At 48.7% G+C, this 14,504-nt stretch overlaps 1 protein-coding gene across 2 annotated transcripts in view; it reads left to right on the top strand.

Moving 5' to 3' along the window:
- AATF (apoptosis antagonizing transcription factor) overlaps positions 1–11,102 on the top strand; it is a 102,108-nt gene extending 91,006 nt beyond the window's left edge. For both annotated transcript variants that reach the window (XM_057716192.1, XM_057716193.1), the window contains one exon: positions 10,805–11,102. In XM_057716192.1, the coding sequence (XP_057572175.1) occupies positions 10,805–10,868 (64 nt within the window). In that variant the 3' untranslated portion in view covers positions 10,869–11,102. The remainder of the gene's footprint in view (positions 1–10,804) is intronic.
- The last annotated feature ends 3,402 nt before the right edge of the window (positions 11,103–14,504 follow it).

Here is a 14,504-nt window from a genome sequence, read left to right as displayed (position 1 = left end):
ACGTCGGGGACCATCCGCACTTTGCGCTGCTCCCACGGCACTCTGTGCTCAGCTAGGGCCCTAACCCTCTGTCGGCTCTGTCTCCACGTGAGAACATTGCGCCACCTGAGGGCCATCTCCATGGCTTGTTCTCTCTTGGCCACGTTGGAAAAGTCCCAGAAATAAGGGGAGTCCAGCTCTGGGACTTCTTGTTCCCAATCCTTTACTTAGAGACTTTCGGAGGTCTTTTAACTTAGGATGAACCCAGGGGAAAGATCTTTCAAGAACACTCTTGTATTTCCATTGCTCCCAAGAGTGTATACCACAAACTTGTATCATACTGTAGGTTTTCTCCTCCCCTCTTGGCTGTGATAACCATGCTGGGTTTGGTTTCTGGTGGCCCTTCTACAAGTTATTTAGTTACTGTGGAAACTTGGAGTGTACAGACAGGCCTCCGTGATGACCCGTTCTCATTGTAGGTCAGCGTTTTTTGGCGTGCTCTCAGGGTTTGTTTGGTTTAAGAAGAAGACGGTTCTGGAATGGCTCCTGTGTGTGCATTAGCAAGGCATGATAATCCCCGGTTTCCTTTTGTTCTTTTTAGTATTGGCATTAAGTGTCAAACCAGAAAGGGATGTTGCGGTGAAGGGCAGTGCCTGAGTGTGCTTTGAGTTCCAGGCACTGGGAAGCAGGGCGTTTGTCATGGGAAGCTGCCACTAACCACCCTGGAAATGAGGTCTCAAATGAGCCCTGACCACACCTTGTGTCTTATCCATTGTCTCCCTCTGGGGAGCAGGACACTTTATAAACATCAACTCTTTTACCCTCTGGGCACCTCCACTTGAAAGGTAAATAAGACTGAAGGCTCTTTCTTCTCCAGCATAGATGAGGAAACATCAGCCCAGGGAGGGAAGGTGCTGGATCTGAGGCAGGTGAGGCATTCCGTGGCCCAGGGTGTTTGGAGTCCCCGCAGCGGGGGCCGGGCCGCCTGGCGGCCGCTAACACCCAGCAGCCGCTCCTCGGGGTTCCCCTTCCCACTTCCCGGAGGCTGGTGGGGGTTGGGCCTTTTGTCTGGTGTGGCGTGTGGAAGGCCGCGGAGAGGAGCAGTTGTTCCTCAGTGCTTTGTGCTCCGTTATAAGAAAGAAAAAATCAATACACATTTTCTCCTGCACGCACTCGGCAGCACTCGGCCTTCTGGTCCACCCCTCACCCTGCAGGGGAGGCACGACTGTGCAGCCAAACAGACGCGCCAGCTTCCAGGGGCAGAAATGCAAACTACCCATTTTGCACGTAGTGGTCAGGCTTTTAAAAACCAGTGCTGTAACTGGACGAGGTCATCAGATTGCCAGCTTCAGTGACTAGCTGGTGAACCGAGGTGCGTGGGTGGGGAGGTGGCCCAGGGGCAGACACCCAGTAGCTGGTGGCTCCTGGGCGCGCCTCCTGGGGGTAGTTTCCCTGGCAGGTGTCAGGGAGAAACCTTTTTTTCCAGGTTTCTGATTTACAGAGGAGAGGAAGAAGTTCTTTGAAGGAAACCATTAAAAACGGAAAAAGATTAACAGATGGAGGGCATCCGTTTGCATTGTATCAATTAATGTAAGTAAACTGTCCAAACAAGATCCCTCTCTCAGGGTGGATTTTATTTTTTAATCAGAAAATGTGGTGTTGATACCTACAGCTTTATAGCTTCCTGCCATTAAACAGTTAAGTGTGGGGCATTGAATAACAGAGTCTGCTGCCGTGACTAACAAAGGTAGTTCAGGTGACAGAATAGCCTTGCAGGGCCTGGTGCGGTCGAGGTCAGTTTATTGGAGGTGGATGCAGTGTGGAGGTGGGGTGTGGGTGCTCTGGCTGTGGGTGTCCTTCGCACCCACAAAGGAGAGATCGGTGGGGCTGAGAGTGTGGCTGAGTTTTCCAGGGGAGGTGTCGAGAGAGAAGGGAGCGGGGCTGAGAACAGAACCCCGGAGAAGGGCTTTGGGAGGAAGATAAAAATGCCAAGAGGGCAGAGCAGAGACAGAGCCTGAGACAGCCGCACCCTGCGGGGAGCGCGTGGCTGGTGGCTGGCAGCAGCGCCTGCCCTGAGGACCCCGCCGTACCTTCGTTTCCTGCAGGCTGACCCGAACCCGGGGCGCAGCCGTCCAGAGTTGCCGGTGTTTGTGTGCTCAGTAGTTGCTGCCTTTACCTCCGGATCAGGAGTGGATGTTTTTGGTAAAGTAAGTCCCCCGACTTATCACCAGAAGTGATGGAATGCCTTGCTGAAAAACTCCCTGGGTGGACCTCCGCTACCCTCGCTCATTTCTGTGCATCTTGACCCCCTTAAAGTAGCCGTTAAACTGGAGCTGAGAGAAGCATCATACACTCTCACCCCCCAACCCCGGCCCGGGGTCGTTGGGCAGCCGTCCTGATAGGGATACAAATGTAACTCAGTGTCAGCCTCCCCATCCGTGCGGTTGGAGGAAGTGATTCACGTCTAAGCAGTGAAGCGTCCCCTGGCTTTTAGCAGGAGCTGTTAGAGGGGCTGCTGTTTGAACAAGGAGCTTCATCTTCCTGAAGCCGGCAGTCACAAAGCCGTAAACACAACACTGGCCAACTCTATTGCCAGGATCATGGGGGCTTGACGTTAATATTAAACATCTCCAGCAAGGCAGAGAGCTCCGCAGCCCAGCCACAGGATAAAAATAAATACAAATAAAGAGAAGACCCCGCTAAAAGCGGCGAGATGATTTGTCGTCTTTCCTTTGTGAGGCCATTTGTCTTCTCTCGCATCAGATCTGTTATAAAACAGTCAAACTGTGAAAGTGAAAATCATCCCAGGAATATGGAATATTAATGCACAGGAGAGGAGGCGATAATCCCTTTCGTCGAGTTGCCCCCCCCGCCCCCCTTTTTTTGCAAGTCCCACCAAGGTAAATTATTTTTCTTTAAAAGAATTTGAAAGACTTGAAACTAGGGGTAGGGATGATGGGAGTTTCAAATGTTTTTCTTCCTTGTGTAAGTGGAGCGAGTTTGTAACTGACTTGGGAGCAAGGAGGGAGCACAGAAGGGGAGGAAACCTTTACAGATTCACCCTCGCTCGCTCTCACCTCTCCTTGCTCTCCCCAGCCGTTCAGTTCCTTTGTTTGGGGCCTGAACCTGCATCTTTGAACATTTATAAATCTTGAGTCTGTCTGATCTTTAGGAGACAGGCCAGAGGCCACATGTCACCATCAGTAATTTAAAGCTGTAGGGCTAAAAGCATTTGCAGAGGTTTGAAGGACCTGGTTCTGACCTGACCAAAGGAGCGAATTGGAACAGACCTTCCCAAGTCTCCTTCAAGCACTGGGGAGGATGGTGAGGAGAGCAGACACACCAGGTAATTTATGGCCAGTTTGCTGGGAGCCTCGCTGATTGCCTGGTCCACTGAGAACTGTGTTGTGTGCTGCCACCTAGTGGCAGATTCGGGCAGCTGCGGTGGGCTGTCTCGGAGCTCGTGAAAAGTTCAGCCTGGTTCTGATGGGAGATTTGCCTTGTGTCCAGATTTAGGTGGTTAGCGATAGGTGAGGGCATTCTCTGAGTCACTGTTGCTTTGCTAACTTCATCCTGTTGAGAAATAAGCCCTCGGTAAGAGGAGGTCGCTTTCCTCTCTTCACGTTTCTTGGGGTTTTGTGCATGTGTATTATTTTTTGGTAGGCAGTTGTGCTGGCATTTCAGGAGAGAAGCCTGAGATCCACTTTTTATTGCTGGGGCTGTTGGGAGGAAGTGAGGGACTTAAGTGCTGCCTTTTCGGCTACATTCAGGAATTCTGAGTTTCCTGCTCCCATAATTTTTTTCATGTCATCCTGAGTAAGCTATGCTCCCTCCTTACAAGATGTGCCTCTGTCTCTTCGCTTGACGTGCACGCAGCCCCAGGAGCACAGGGCAGCCGCCTGCCGTCTGGACTAATATAGTTCCCCTCTTAGGGCGTAGAAGCAGTTCTCAGACACCGTTCTCTCGCCTGTAACGTCTCTGATACGGGATAGAGTGGATTGGGGTCAAAGGCAGCAGAAGGAGTGAAAGGTTCAGGAGGATGCCATCTCGTCTCTAGTATTCGGAGAGCAGACCCCAAAGCAGCCAGACGGTGAGAGTTAGCTTAGGAGGACCCCTTGGTTTGCTGCCAGGTGATCATCGGCAAGATACCTTTTTCAGTTGTCATTTGGGATGCCCTGGACACGTTGGCAGGCAGAACAGAGAGACTGGGAGCTCCGTGAGGGCGGGAAAGGATGTGCTGAGAACAGAAGAGGTGGCAGAGCTCGCCCTGTGCACCGGGGCCGCCTGGACTGTCCAGACACGCGGGCGTGGGCCCGGAGGGCAAGGGCCTTCCTGTCAGTTCTTCGGCAAACTAGAGGGCCCAGGGGGGTTCCGCCAGGCCGGCAGGAGAGCTCCAGCTTTGTCATCGCGGGAATGGAGTGAACTCTTTCTTTTCACCTAGAAAAGACCAGATTTAGTTGGGAGAAGACAGCAGTAGTTAAAGTGCTGCCACGGGGAAGAGCTCTGAGCTATTGCTCCTGGCTCTGGAGGGCTGGGCCGTGGGTGGGGGTCCCACAGCGGCAGAGTGGGGCCAAGCCAGAGGAAGAACATTCCCGCCTCTCAGAATGGAGTGGGTTGTCCAGACAGAGTTCCCTAACATGTTCACCTTCCCAGCTCAGGTTCTTGTCTCTCTCATCCTACAAAAACCTAGCAGAGCAAATAGGCATTCACGTGTAGTCTATGAAGGTATCATACCTTTGTGTTATACTTTGAGGCCAGGGACCATCCTCACCTAATACACGTTTATGAGCTTCCACAGCACTAATAGTAAAATGTTTTCAAAACACAAACGTGAAAAAAACCATGCCTCAGTAATATCACCAATAGTTTTTAAAAGCACGTCTGCCATCAGCAACTACGGTGGTCAGTGTGAGTTTCTGTCCTGGCTGTGTCTGTACTGACTCACAGGGATTCGGGTTTGATCAAGGTTCTGCTGGACACAGGAGCTGTTGGAATTGGAGCCCTTAGTCTCACTTTCCCTTTGTGCGTTTCGTCATCCTTAGATTCTTAAATGTATGTCTAAGACATCGAGTTCCCCAGAAGCACACGGCACAGGGCCCTCGTGTGTGCAGGGATGGGGAGGGGCTTATGGCAGAGGCAGGGCCCGCGTGTACTCTGGGATGCATCTTATATATTTAGGGAGGGAACACTCCCACCCCCGGTGAAGCAACTAGTGAACAGTCTCAAATTAATCAAGGACAAATTCTGTGCATAGTTTTAATCAGGAAAGCAGCAATATTGTCTCCACTGGCACATGCTGAAACCCCTGTGTGTCAGTCGTGCTTGCTCGGAGACTGGAATGTACTTTTGGAGGCTGTGCAGCTTTCTTTAGGGAGCAGTGGCCTGGCTGCTTTCTCCCTGCTGCCTGCCTGCCTTTGGCTACAGGGCCAGGTGGGTGTAGCTTGGGGGTGTCCGGGCTGGAGGAGGAGGAGTGGGGTGTTTGGGGTGTGGCCGGTGCAGCTCCTTAGGTCCCGGGGTGCCGCAAGCTCCTGACCTAGTCAGCCGCACCCCTGCGCAGATCCTCTGCAGGGTTCAGATGCTCCTTTGTGCTGTTTGCCCCGATGATGGTGTGAAAGCCCCTGGTCTGTGTTGTGGTCGGTGAGGAATGCGTGTGGCTGGGCTGCACCGTAACACGTCCACCCCTGTTTTATTTAGGGCTGCTTCGAACCTCACCCGCCACTCAAGTGATAGCATCTCACAGCCAGCTCGACTGGGCGCTCTTAAGTCTCTTCACAAGAATCACATAATAAATAAGCTGAATCCTAGTACACACACACACACACACACACACACATCCATCCATCCTGTCTTTATGGAAAATGGCTGCTAATCCATGATCTTTTTTTTCTTCCAGAAACAGGTTTTATGATAATATAGTAAAAATATTAAATTAGAAAATGCCTCACTAAGGGTTATAAAACCTTACTACACTAGAGATAGGTAATTATCCCCGCTACAGCCTAAATGACAGTTTAAAAGAAATAAAAATGTTAGTGCTCATTACTTGCTTTTGTAGGTTGCAATAAAGGGTAAGTTAAATTTTAATTCAAGGAAGAGCCCCTGCTATCGACCTTCTACCTTAGGTCCAAGTCCTGTTAATTACTCTGTAGGTTATTCTCCTGCATGATACCCACATTAATACATTTTCTACAGTGGACGTTCCCACTGGCCATTGAGGCCAGGAGTGTGGGGGGAGGGGAAACAAAGGGGGGAAGGCATTTCAGCTCAGTGATTCAAATCTTGATTCTTAATGTGATAGGGAGCAGGAATTATGTATTAAAAAAAAACCAACTTCATTATGCATAGCCTTAAGGGGACCTCAAGTATTAAACTATACACTTACCCTGGAGAATGGGATGGAGACAAGGTTAACCTGAAGGATTGATAGTTTAGCTTCTCTACGTGGCTAAATCCCGTTTAGGAAAGATGCTGCAGGGGAAAATGCTCTGTGCAGCAGAAGGCAGTCCGACCCTCCATCCCATGGTGGCTTTTCGTTACCTAGTCCTATTTTTAGTTTTGTGTTCCGGGAGATGGACTCGTCCCGTTTCTTTCCAGATGCTTTCCCCCCACCCCCCACCCCCAGGTGTAGCACCTGCCAGGGTCTGGGGCACCGCTCAGGACACCCTCCGTCTCAGTCTTCCTCCTGGGCTGCGCAGAGATCTTCCCACAGGAAAGGTGACACAGAGAGTTGGCAGGAATCGATTTCCAGCTCTTTCCCGAAGAGGCCTCGCCTTTCATGGTTGTCCTCTCCAGACACGAAGCCCCTCATTACCCTGACGTGGGACGTTGCCCTGGAGTGGGGAAACCTCAGAAAAGGACCCGTCAAAATATGGTGTGGGGATTGTGACCAGCCGCGGCCCAGGACTGGGTCACAGAGCCCTGCCGGTCAGGTGGCTCCCAGGTCTCTATTCTCAGCAACATTGCAGGAGAACCTAATTGAGTGGTCAGCTGGTAGATCCTTAAAACTAATTTTTGGTGGTAGATCACTCTGTGATTGGGGGGGGTGTGTGTTCATTCAGAAGGAATTAAAAGAATTGAGTGTCATTGCTATAATAAAACTGCCCCATTCCCACATCTACTTGTTTGTATAGCAAGGTTTCTCATCACTTCTGTCTACAAAAACTAAAAAATAGGAATAGAATTGGTGCTGAGCCCTCTTTCATTCCAGCAATAAATAATATTAATCCATGGAATGGGAATGGAGGGGAAAGCCTCATCCGTATCATTAGGAGATAATTTCCAGTAACATTTTACATGTTTTATGTATATTAAAATTTTACCAAAATTGTGCTGTATTTTATTATATTGTTATTGTATGTATCAGTTGTATCCTGATAATAATTATAATGATAACACAATCCAGAAGTAATTTTTAAAAATTACTTAGGGCCTTATGGTCCCAAGAAATTAAAATATTTTTGTTTCAACTTTTTAAATTTCAAAAATGTTTCCATTTGCATACTTATTTTTGTGGCCAAGAAGTATGATAGGGTGATCAATAAAAGACTTTCAAGCATAAAACAATTAAATTAGGACAAAAATCTGTAGGGAAGAATCAGATGGAAATACAAGTTTAAAAAGAAAAAGATGCTTTAAAATTTCCAAGTTAAAGAGTTTGTTTATGTGCTGTTTCAGTGAGTGATGATGGGTATGAAATCACTATGGCATGTAGATTCCATTGGGCCTATTACAAAAGGGATGTGAGAGTTTTATTTTCAAAGTTGGTATTCACAGTATTCTGGTAATTATACCCTTCGTGACTATTAACTTTATCAAGAAGAATTTCATATGTCACCTAAAAAAGGTGTGCAGGGCTGAGGGATTTCATCAAGTTCTGTTAGGGGATGTGCAGAGAGGCTCGAGGACCAGACCCCGGACCCCACCCTTCACGCCTGTGGTTTTCCCAGCTGTGCCCCCGGCAGGTCCTCCGCAGGGAAAAAGAAGGGCCGGGGTCCAGCTGAGCAGCTGGCATCTGCGGGTCTTCGTCCTGGTGATGCTCTTGGACCCAGGAGGGTCTGCTTTCTCCATCTCTAGAGTCTTTAGAGTCGGGGCTGAGGGGAATGGAGGCGGGGGAGGAGAAGATGGGAACAGAAAAGCCATTTAGGAGGCTGTCGCCACCTTGGTAAGCGATGGTAAGATCAGAAATAATGGAGCCTGGAGGAGCAGGGAAGTTTGAGATGCTTTGAAGGTAAAAACGGTCACTGATTGGTGGTCGTGGGTGAGGAGGACTTAAAGTTGAAATAGCTTGGGGATTCTTAGATTGGAATAATCCCTTACTCATATTTTCTCTCCTTTCTGTGAAAATATTTTAAGAACCCAGACCACTCAGCTTTCCGAGTTGCTTTGCCATGAACAGCTGCATATGTTTGTCAGCTTTGCCCACCTGAGTGTGAAATGATGTTCTATCAAAACATGGGTTTCAGCATCTTCCTCTCTGCTCCTGACACGTGAACCCTGCTGCGGGCAGTAACTGCCGCCTTGGCCCAGGCGGTTCGCTGATGTCGCGGCGCGGAGAGGAAGCATTTGCTCAGTGGTAATGATGGGGTCTGGTGCAGGCAAGCGCGGCGAGGCTGGGAAGGGATGATTGCGAAGGGCTAAATGGCATTGTGCCTCTGCAGCTCCCTCTCATCAGATGTCGCAGCCTTAAAGCCACACTGTGCTCTTTGTCATGGCGACTCTCCCCTTAACGCCATGTGATGTCTTCGTGGAAACGACTAGAGAGACTTGTACTTATTGGCAAGTAGGCAGGCCACAGCGTAATAAAGTGACGCCTGGGCAGGGCAGGGCAGGGCTGTCTTTTACGTGATGGAGCTGGTGATTTGGAAGCCACTGCCTCTGGAAAGGAGGCTGCCTGCCTCTCATTTGCATGTGGTCCGAGCTGCCTCGCACCTTTGTACGCGCGTGTCTGGGGCCGGCCAAGGCCGAGCCAGGCTGATGTGTATGGCTAAGGAACAGAAGAGACCCTGGGGCTCCCAGTGAATCTGCATCCTTTGTAGGCCCAGGGGCACCATGGTTGGCTGAGGGTACCAGCAGATTCTTTTTTTTTTTTTTTTTTTTTTTTTTTTTAAATTTTAATTATTTTTTAATTGTTATTTTATTTATTTATTTATTTATTCATTTATTTATTGGCTGCGATGGGTTTTTGTTGCTGCATGCGGGCTTTCTCTAGTTGGGGTGCGTGGGGGCTACTCTTCAGTTGCAGTGCACAGGCCTCTCAGTGCAGTGGCTTCTCTTGTTGCGGAGCACAGGCTCTAGGCACACAGCTTCAATTGTTATGGCACGAGGGCTCAATAGTGTGACTCCCGGGCTCTAGAGTGCAGGCTCAGCAGTTGTGGCGCACGGGCCTAGCTGCTCCGTGGCATGTGGGATCTTCCTGGGGCAGGGATTGAACCTGTGTCCCCTGCATTGGCAGGCAGATTCCTAACCACTGCGCCACCAGGGAAGTCCACCAGCAGATTCTTGCAGTAAAATTCCTGTAATAATACGGGAGACCCACTGTTTTCTGGCTGCACTTTCCCCGCCTGCCCCGTGGTCCCCAGAATGATAAGGTTAGTTTACATTTGTGGCTTCCGCGGTTCCTTCTTTAAGACTTTTCCCTTTTAAAAAAGTTTTAATATACTATTCCTACTGCTGGGTTTTCTAATTTTAATACCTTTGTTGGTACCCACCACTATAGCAGGGTGACTTCAAAAACACTCATAAGTTTTTGTGTTGAAGTCTAGCTGGACCAAAAATAGCTGTTTGAAGGGTGGGATTTTTTTGTTTTTCATTTTGTTTTGAAAATCAGATTCGCTAATGATGACTCAGATAACGAGAGCACTTCTACAAGCCTGTTTTCGTAACAAGGACGGCAGGCAGGCTGTGGATCTGGAAAACATGAGACAGGGCAGGCACAGCTTTCTCCCGAGGTCGTTTACTCGCTGGTCCGTGGCCTTCGCCCAGCTGCCTGCCCTCCTTCCCCAAGGGCACGGGCATGGTCGCCACCTCCCTGTGGGTTTGGCCTGCTTGGACCCTCACGGCTTCTGGCGTCTCCACAGGGAGACTCTGCCCTCCATCCCGGGAAGTGTTCTGGAGCTGTGGGCTCGGTGCCGGGAGGGCCTCGCCCACCCCGACAGGTGCCTTTGGCCAGGTGGTGGCGGCCACAGAGGTGGCAAGTGGTCATTTACTTCATTTTCAGGGACCCAAGACCCTGGCATGTTAGGATATTTTTTTAACCTCAAACCCAACTTTCAAAATAAATTAGCTAGTCAAATTATTTATTAGATGGAGAATCGCAGAAGGGCTAGAGTGCTGGGAAGAGCCTTGGTGTCCGCGCAGCTGCACAGGTGCTGGTAATTGGAATCTTGTTGCTGGGTCATTTTCATTGTTTTTCAAGTACTGCCAAGTCCAAGAAAATGTATGAAAACTAAATTATATCCCCTACATCCCATGTCTGATTGAATCCTCCTCCTCGTGTGGCATCTCCCGCATCCTATTAAAATATTCAATCTTGTTTTCTTACTTGAAGAGCCTGTCTGTAAAGGGCAAACGTATAGAAAACTCGTTCCCCGGAGACAGGGTATCCAGCCACGCCGGACTATTTACATATTCTGCTGTTTGATTGGCCGCTTCTAGGTTCCTTCCCTCCTTTGTATTTGTGAGTAAGAGCTGTGGGATGCATTTTTAATTACGCGGCTGTGTTTCCAACTGAAGAACCAGATTGGGGTATTTCCCGGCTTCTTGGTTCTTTTTTTAACCTTGAAAAGTTAACCAGCGCATTAACCAGTTTGTTTCGTTTGTCTTCTAGGACAGAGCTGTATCGATCTCTTTTTGGCCAACTCAACCCCCCTGACAAAGGCCACAGGGACTGAATCCATCCATCTCTCTGGCTCCAGACCTTGAGGCGGGGCCTCCGCACACCCAGCCCCAAACAGAAGAACGCGGTGGCTTGGGGGGTCGAGCAGGTCGGGAAGTCCCAGGGGCGTGTGCTGTTGAGAACATGGGCCTGAAGCCCGGAATCCAGCGTCTGTGTCGCCAGAGCTTCCGTGTGCAGAGGGCTCGCCCCCCACGGCCTTGAACCACCACAAATAAAGAGTTTTTTTTACTGTCGCCGCCGCCACACTTGATTCCTCAAGCAGCACCGAGGGAGTGCTTTAGCGCTCCTGCAGGGTGGCAGGTCCTTTGGGAGGGTTTTCCTTGCGCTCCCAGCCAAATGGCCTTCTCTCACAATGTAAAAAACTTCATGGGAGGAATACTCCTTGGGTGGGTGGGTAACACTTAGTGATTGATCACGGCTCTGAGGAGCCAGGGAGACCCCCGAAACCTGACGGCTGTGCCCGGGAGGCTTGGTAGCTTGGAGGTATTTGCCGATTCGTTGCTAAATACAAGTCTCTGACTTCTTTTTTGTTTCTTCTCTTCACCCATAAAGATTCTTCCAGAGTCCTTTTCCATTCTCACCATTCCTAAATCACTTTATTGAGATGAGCTCTGGTGTAAATCTAGCAGGAGGAAATGATTCACTTGTTTTTCATCCAGAGGTCAAAAGCTGGAAATTAAATCCCCATCAGGGGGATTTATTGGCCTGCTGCGGTCAGTATGCAGTGCTGACGTGTGCACAGGTGACGTGTACGTGCCCGCACGCAAGGCCGACCATCTCCCCGGTCCTTTGCCCAAATGTTTGTCTTGAGCTGCGGAATTAAAGAAATGTTGCCCCCAGGCAACTGAGTGCAGTTGTCGTTCCTAACTAGTCATTGTTTTCAGAGTCAGGTTTTGGTATTGTTTTTAAATGTCAAAACCAAGGGCCGATTTTTGTGCCCCGGGATCCCACGTGTCGCTGACTTGGTGTCTGGGGACTGCATCGCAGCACCTAGAGGCTGGGCTCCAAGTGGAGGGAGCCCGGAAGGTGACCTGCTTCACGGCTGAGCATTAGCATCTGAGTGTGCTGTGTCTGCTGGGCTCGGGACGGGCACGCGGCAGAGAGGGGTTTCCCCATCTCACACTAATTGGACCTTGCTACGTCCTGATCTGTTGTCTTGTCTTGGTAAGTTTACATCTAGGGCTTGACTGCCAGGGAAACATTTAAGTTTCAGTGCGTCTCCAGTTACTTAAAAGATCAATCAATCAACAGAAATAGAAGATTTCCCCCATATTCACTCCCTTCACAGTGATCACTTTTTAAAATATAGACCGTCCAGCCCTGTCTGTCTAGCCTGAGGATCCCGGATAATGCACGTTAAAACAGCAAGTTAGTAACCTCTTAACACGGAACTTCCCGTGAGTCTGATGCAGACCCATGTTTCCTAAAGAGATAGAACCTTTGTCACAGTCACTCTGTATCTGATGAAGAAAAAGATTTAAACAGGTACTTCAAAATATTTGGAGTCCATCATGTTTAATTAAAATGAATTAAAATCATGAGAGATGAGAAAGAACGGATAGAATTTTCAGTAAAGGGAGACGTGCATTTTAAAATTCAGAAGACCACCCTCCTTCCAGCCAAGAATAAATTGGAAACTATTTTAATTGACACGGATACTGCAATTCAACTGTTACTAGAAAGACAGATTAGTTGATTGATTTGCATTTTAATAAAACTAATACTTTACATTTTGGTGGCGAATGCTAATGCTGATTTTTAAATGAGTTGAGAACTGTTATCAAGAGTTTCAATCCAGGGACCTTTTTCAGTGTTGACTGAAGCATTCCTCCCTTTTGTGCAGAGTTTGCTTATTTTCTTTTTGTCCAGTTGACTCCTTCACGCATGACCCTCCTAAACCACAGCCCTGGAAGATACCACCAGAGCAGTGAGGAAACTGTAGCACCCACCCAGCCCAGGTCTGCACCCGGGGCCCAAAGCAGGCCATGGGCTTCTCCCTTCAGAATAGAGAAGATAAGGCTGGTTTCTTGTCCTAGTGTATTTTATTTCAGAAATTAATCACAGGGACTTCCCTGGTGGTCCAGGTAGTTCGGACTCTGTGCTTCCACTGCAGGGGGCATGGGTTCTACCCCTGGTCAGGGAACTAAGATCCTGCATACCACTGGCATGGCCCGAAAGGAAAAAAAAAAAAATTCCTTAAAAAAAAAAAAAAATCTTAAAAAAAAAATTCTTAAAAAAGAAAAATATTAATTACAGAAAAGTGGAAGGAACAAATGAAAATAAGACTTGGCTGTAATCCCACCACCCAGAAAGATCCCCTTCTCGTCGTTAACCTGTATTCCTTCACAGCCCTCTTCAGTATATAGATGCTGTGATACCCAGTAGACTCCTCTCTGGAGGGAGGGCCCAGGGAGCAGTGCAGATAGAAGACTTAGTTTTTCCTTCGGAACTGTTTGAAATGTTACCCTTTTAAAAACAACAAAAACGAAATGCCCATGTAGCCATGCCCCTCCACATAACATACATATACCACCCGCTGAGAACCAGTGGTACATTGCATTCTGCAGTTTGATATTAATAGTACAGGATAAGGTTGTTTCCATGTTTTTGCAGATCTCATTGAAGTATTCTAATTGCTAACTAACAATTCCACTGGGGGCATGTCTCTGCAATCCTGAACCAAATCCCCTCTTGTTGAATACTTACATTATAAGTATTTGCTATTATGAATAATGTTACAGGAAAATATTTGTGCATAAATTTTGTTTGTTGTCTTTTGAAATGACTTTTTCTTGTTATGGATTTTTGGGAGTAAAGTGAACCATGTGAGAGTCCAAATATTTTGAAGGGTCTTGGTCTCTGTGGCGGAGCCTTGTTTTAGGGCCTGTGTACTTCTCACCTGCCCTAGGCTGGACTGTCTGCAACAAAGCGTGTTGAGAAGCAGAGAGGAGGCTGGCCCTGGAGTCTGATCCTGGGGTTTATTTCTTGCTCCCCGGGGAACCCTTCAAATCAGCATCCTCCTCTGGGAGGATTAAAGAGCTGCTGCCTGTCATGTGCTTTGAGATGCTCCTATGAAAGATGGTGGATAAATAGGAAGTGACACCATCCTCTCCCTCCCCAGCCCCCATCTCTGTTTTCTGGCCGTTAGAGCGCGTATAATTTGCTCTCCACTTGTCCCCCTGGTTTTCATGCTCTTGCTACGTTCCATGCCTTCATCCTGGGGATCTCTCTAGTGGGTTTTCCTTCCCTTGTATGGGTTTGTGTTCTTCCCCATACTGTTTGTGGTGTGTAGCCGTTCCCTCCAGGGTCACCATCCAAGAATGCTTGTTGAGCATCCTTTGGAAACCCTGAGAGCCAGCAGAACACGGGAGAGAGGCAGCTCCGACCAGCTCAGCAACAGACTCGGCGTCTCCAGTATAGAAAATGTTTCCTTTTAGTGGTTGAGTTTCCTGGTCTCTGCATATGACTTCTGCAAGATTATGGCCTCTTTGTCTCTTACCATTTCATCCAATGGGAGCTGAGTTTGGGGCTCAGTGGGTCCTAATGTGACATTCGTCAACCTCCCCACCACAGAGGGGGTCACTGTGTATATGGGACACCAAGATCTGTGTCTCCCTGGGCCAGGCTCACA

Source organism: Hippopotamus amphibius, chromosome 17 (assembly GCF_030028045.1).
Source record: "Hippopotamus amphibius kiboko isolate mHipAmp2 chromosome 17, mHipAmp2.hap2, whole genome shotgun sequence".
NCBI lineage: Eukaryota > Metazoa > Chordata > Mammalia > Artiodactyla > Hippopotamidae > Hippopotamus > Hippopotamus amphibius.
Note: the sequence above shows the minus strand (reverse complement) of the source record. Positions and strands in the feature narration are given on the sequence as shown.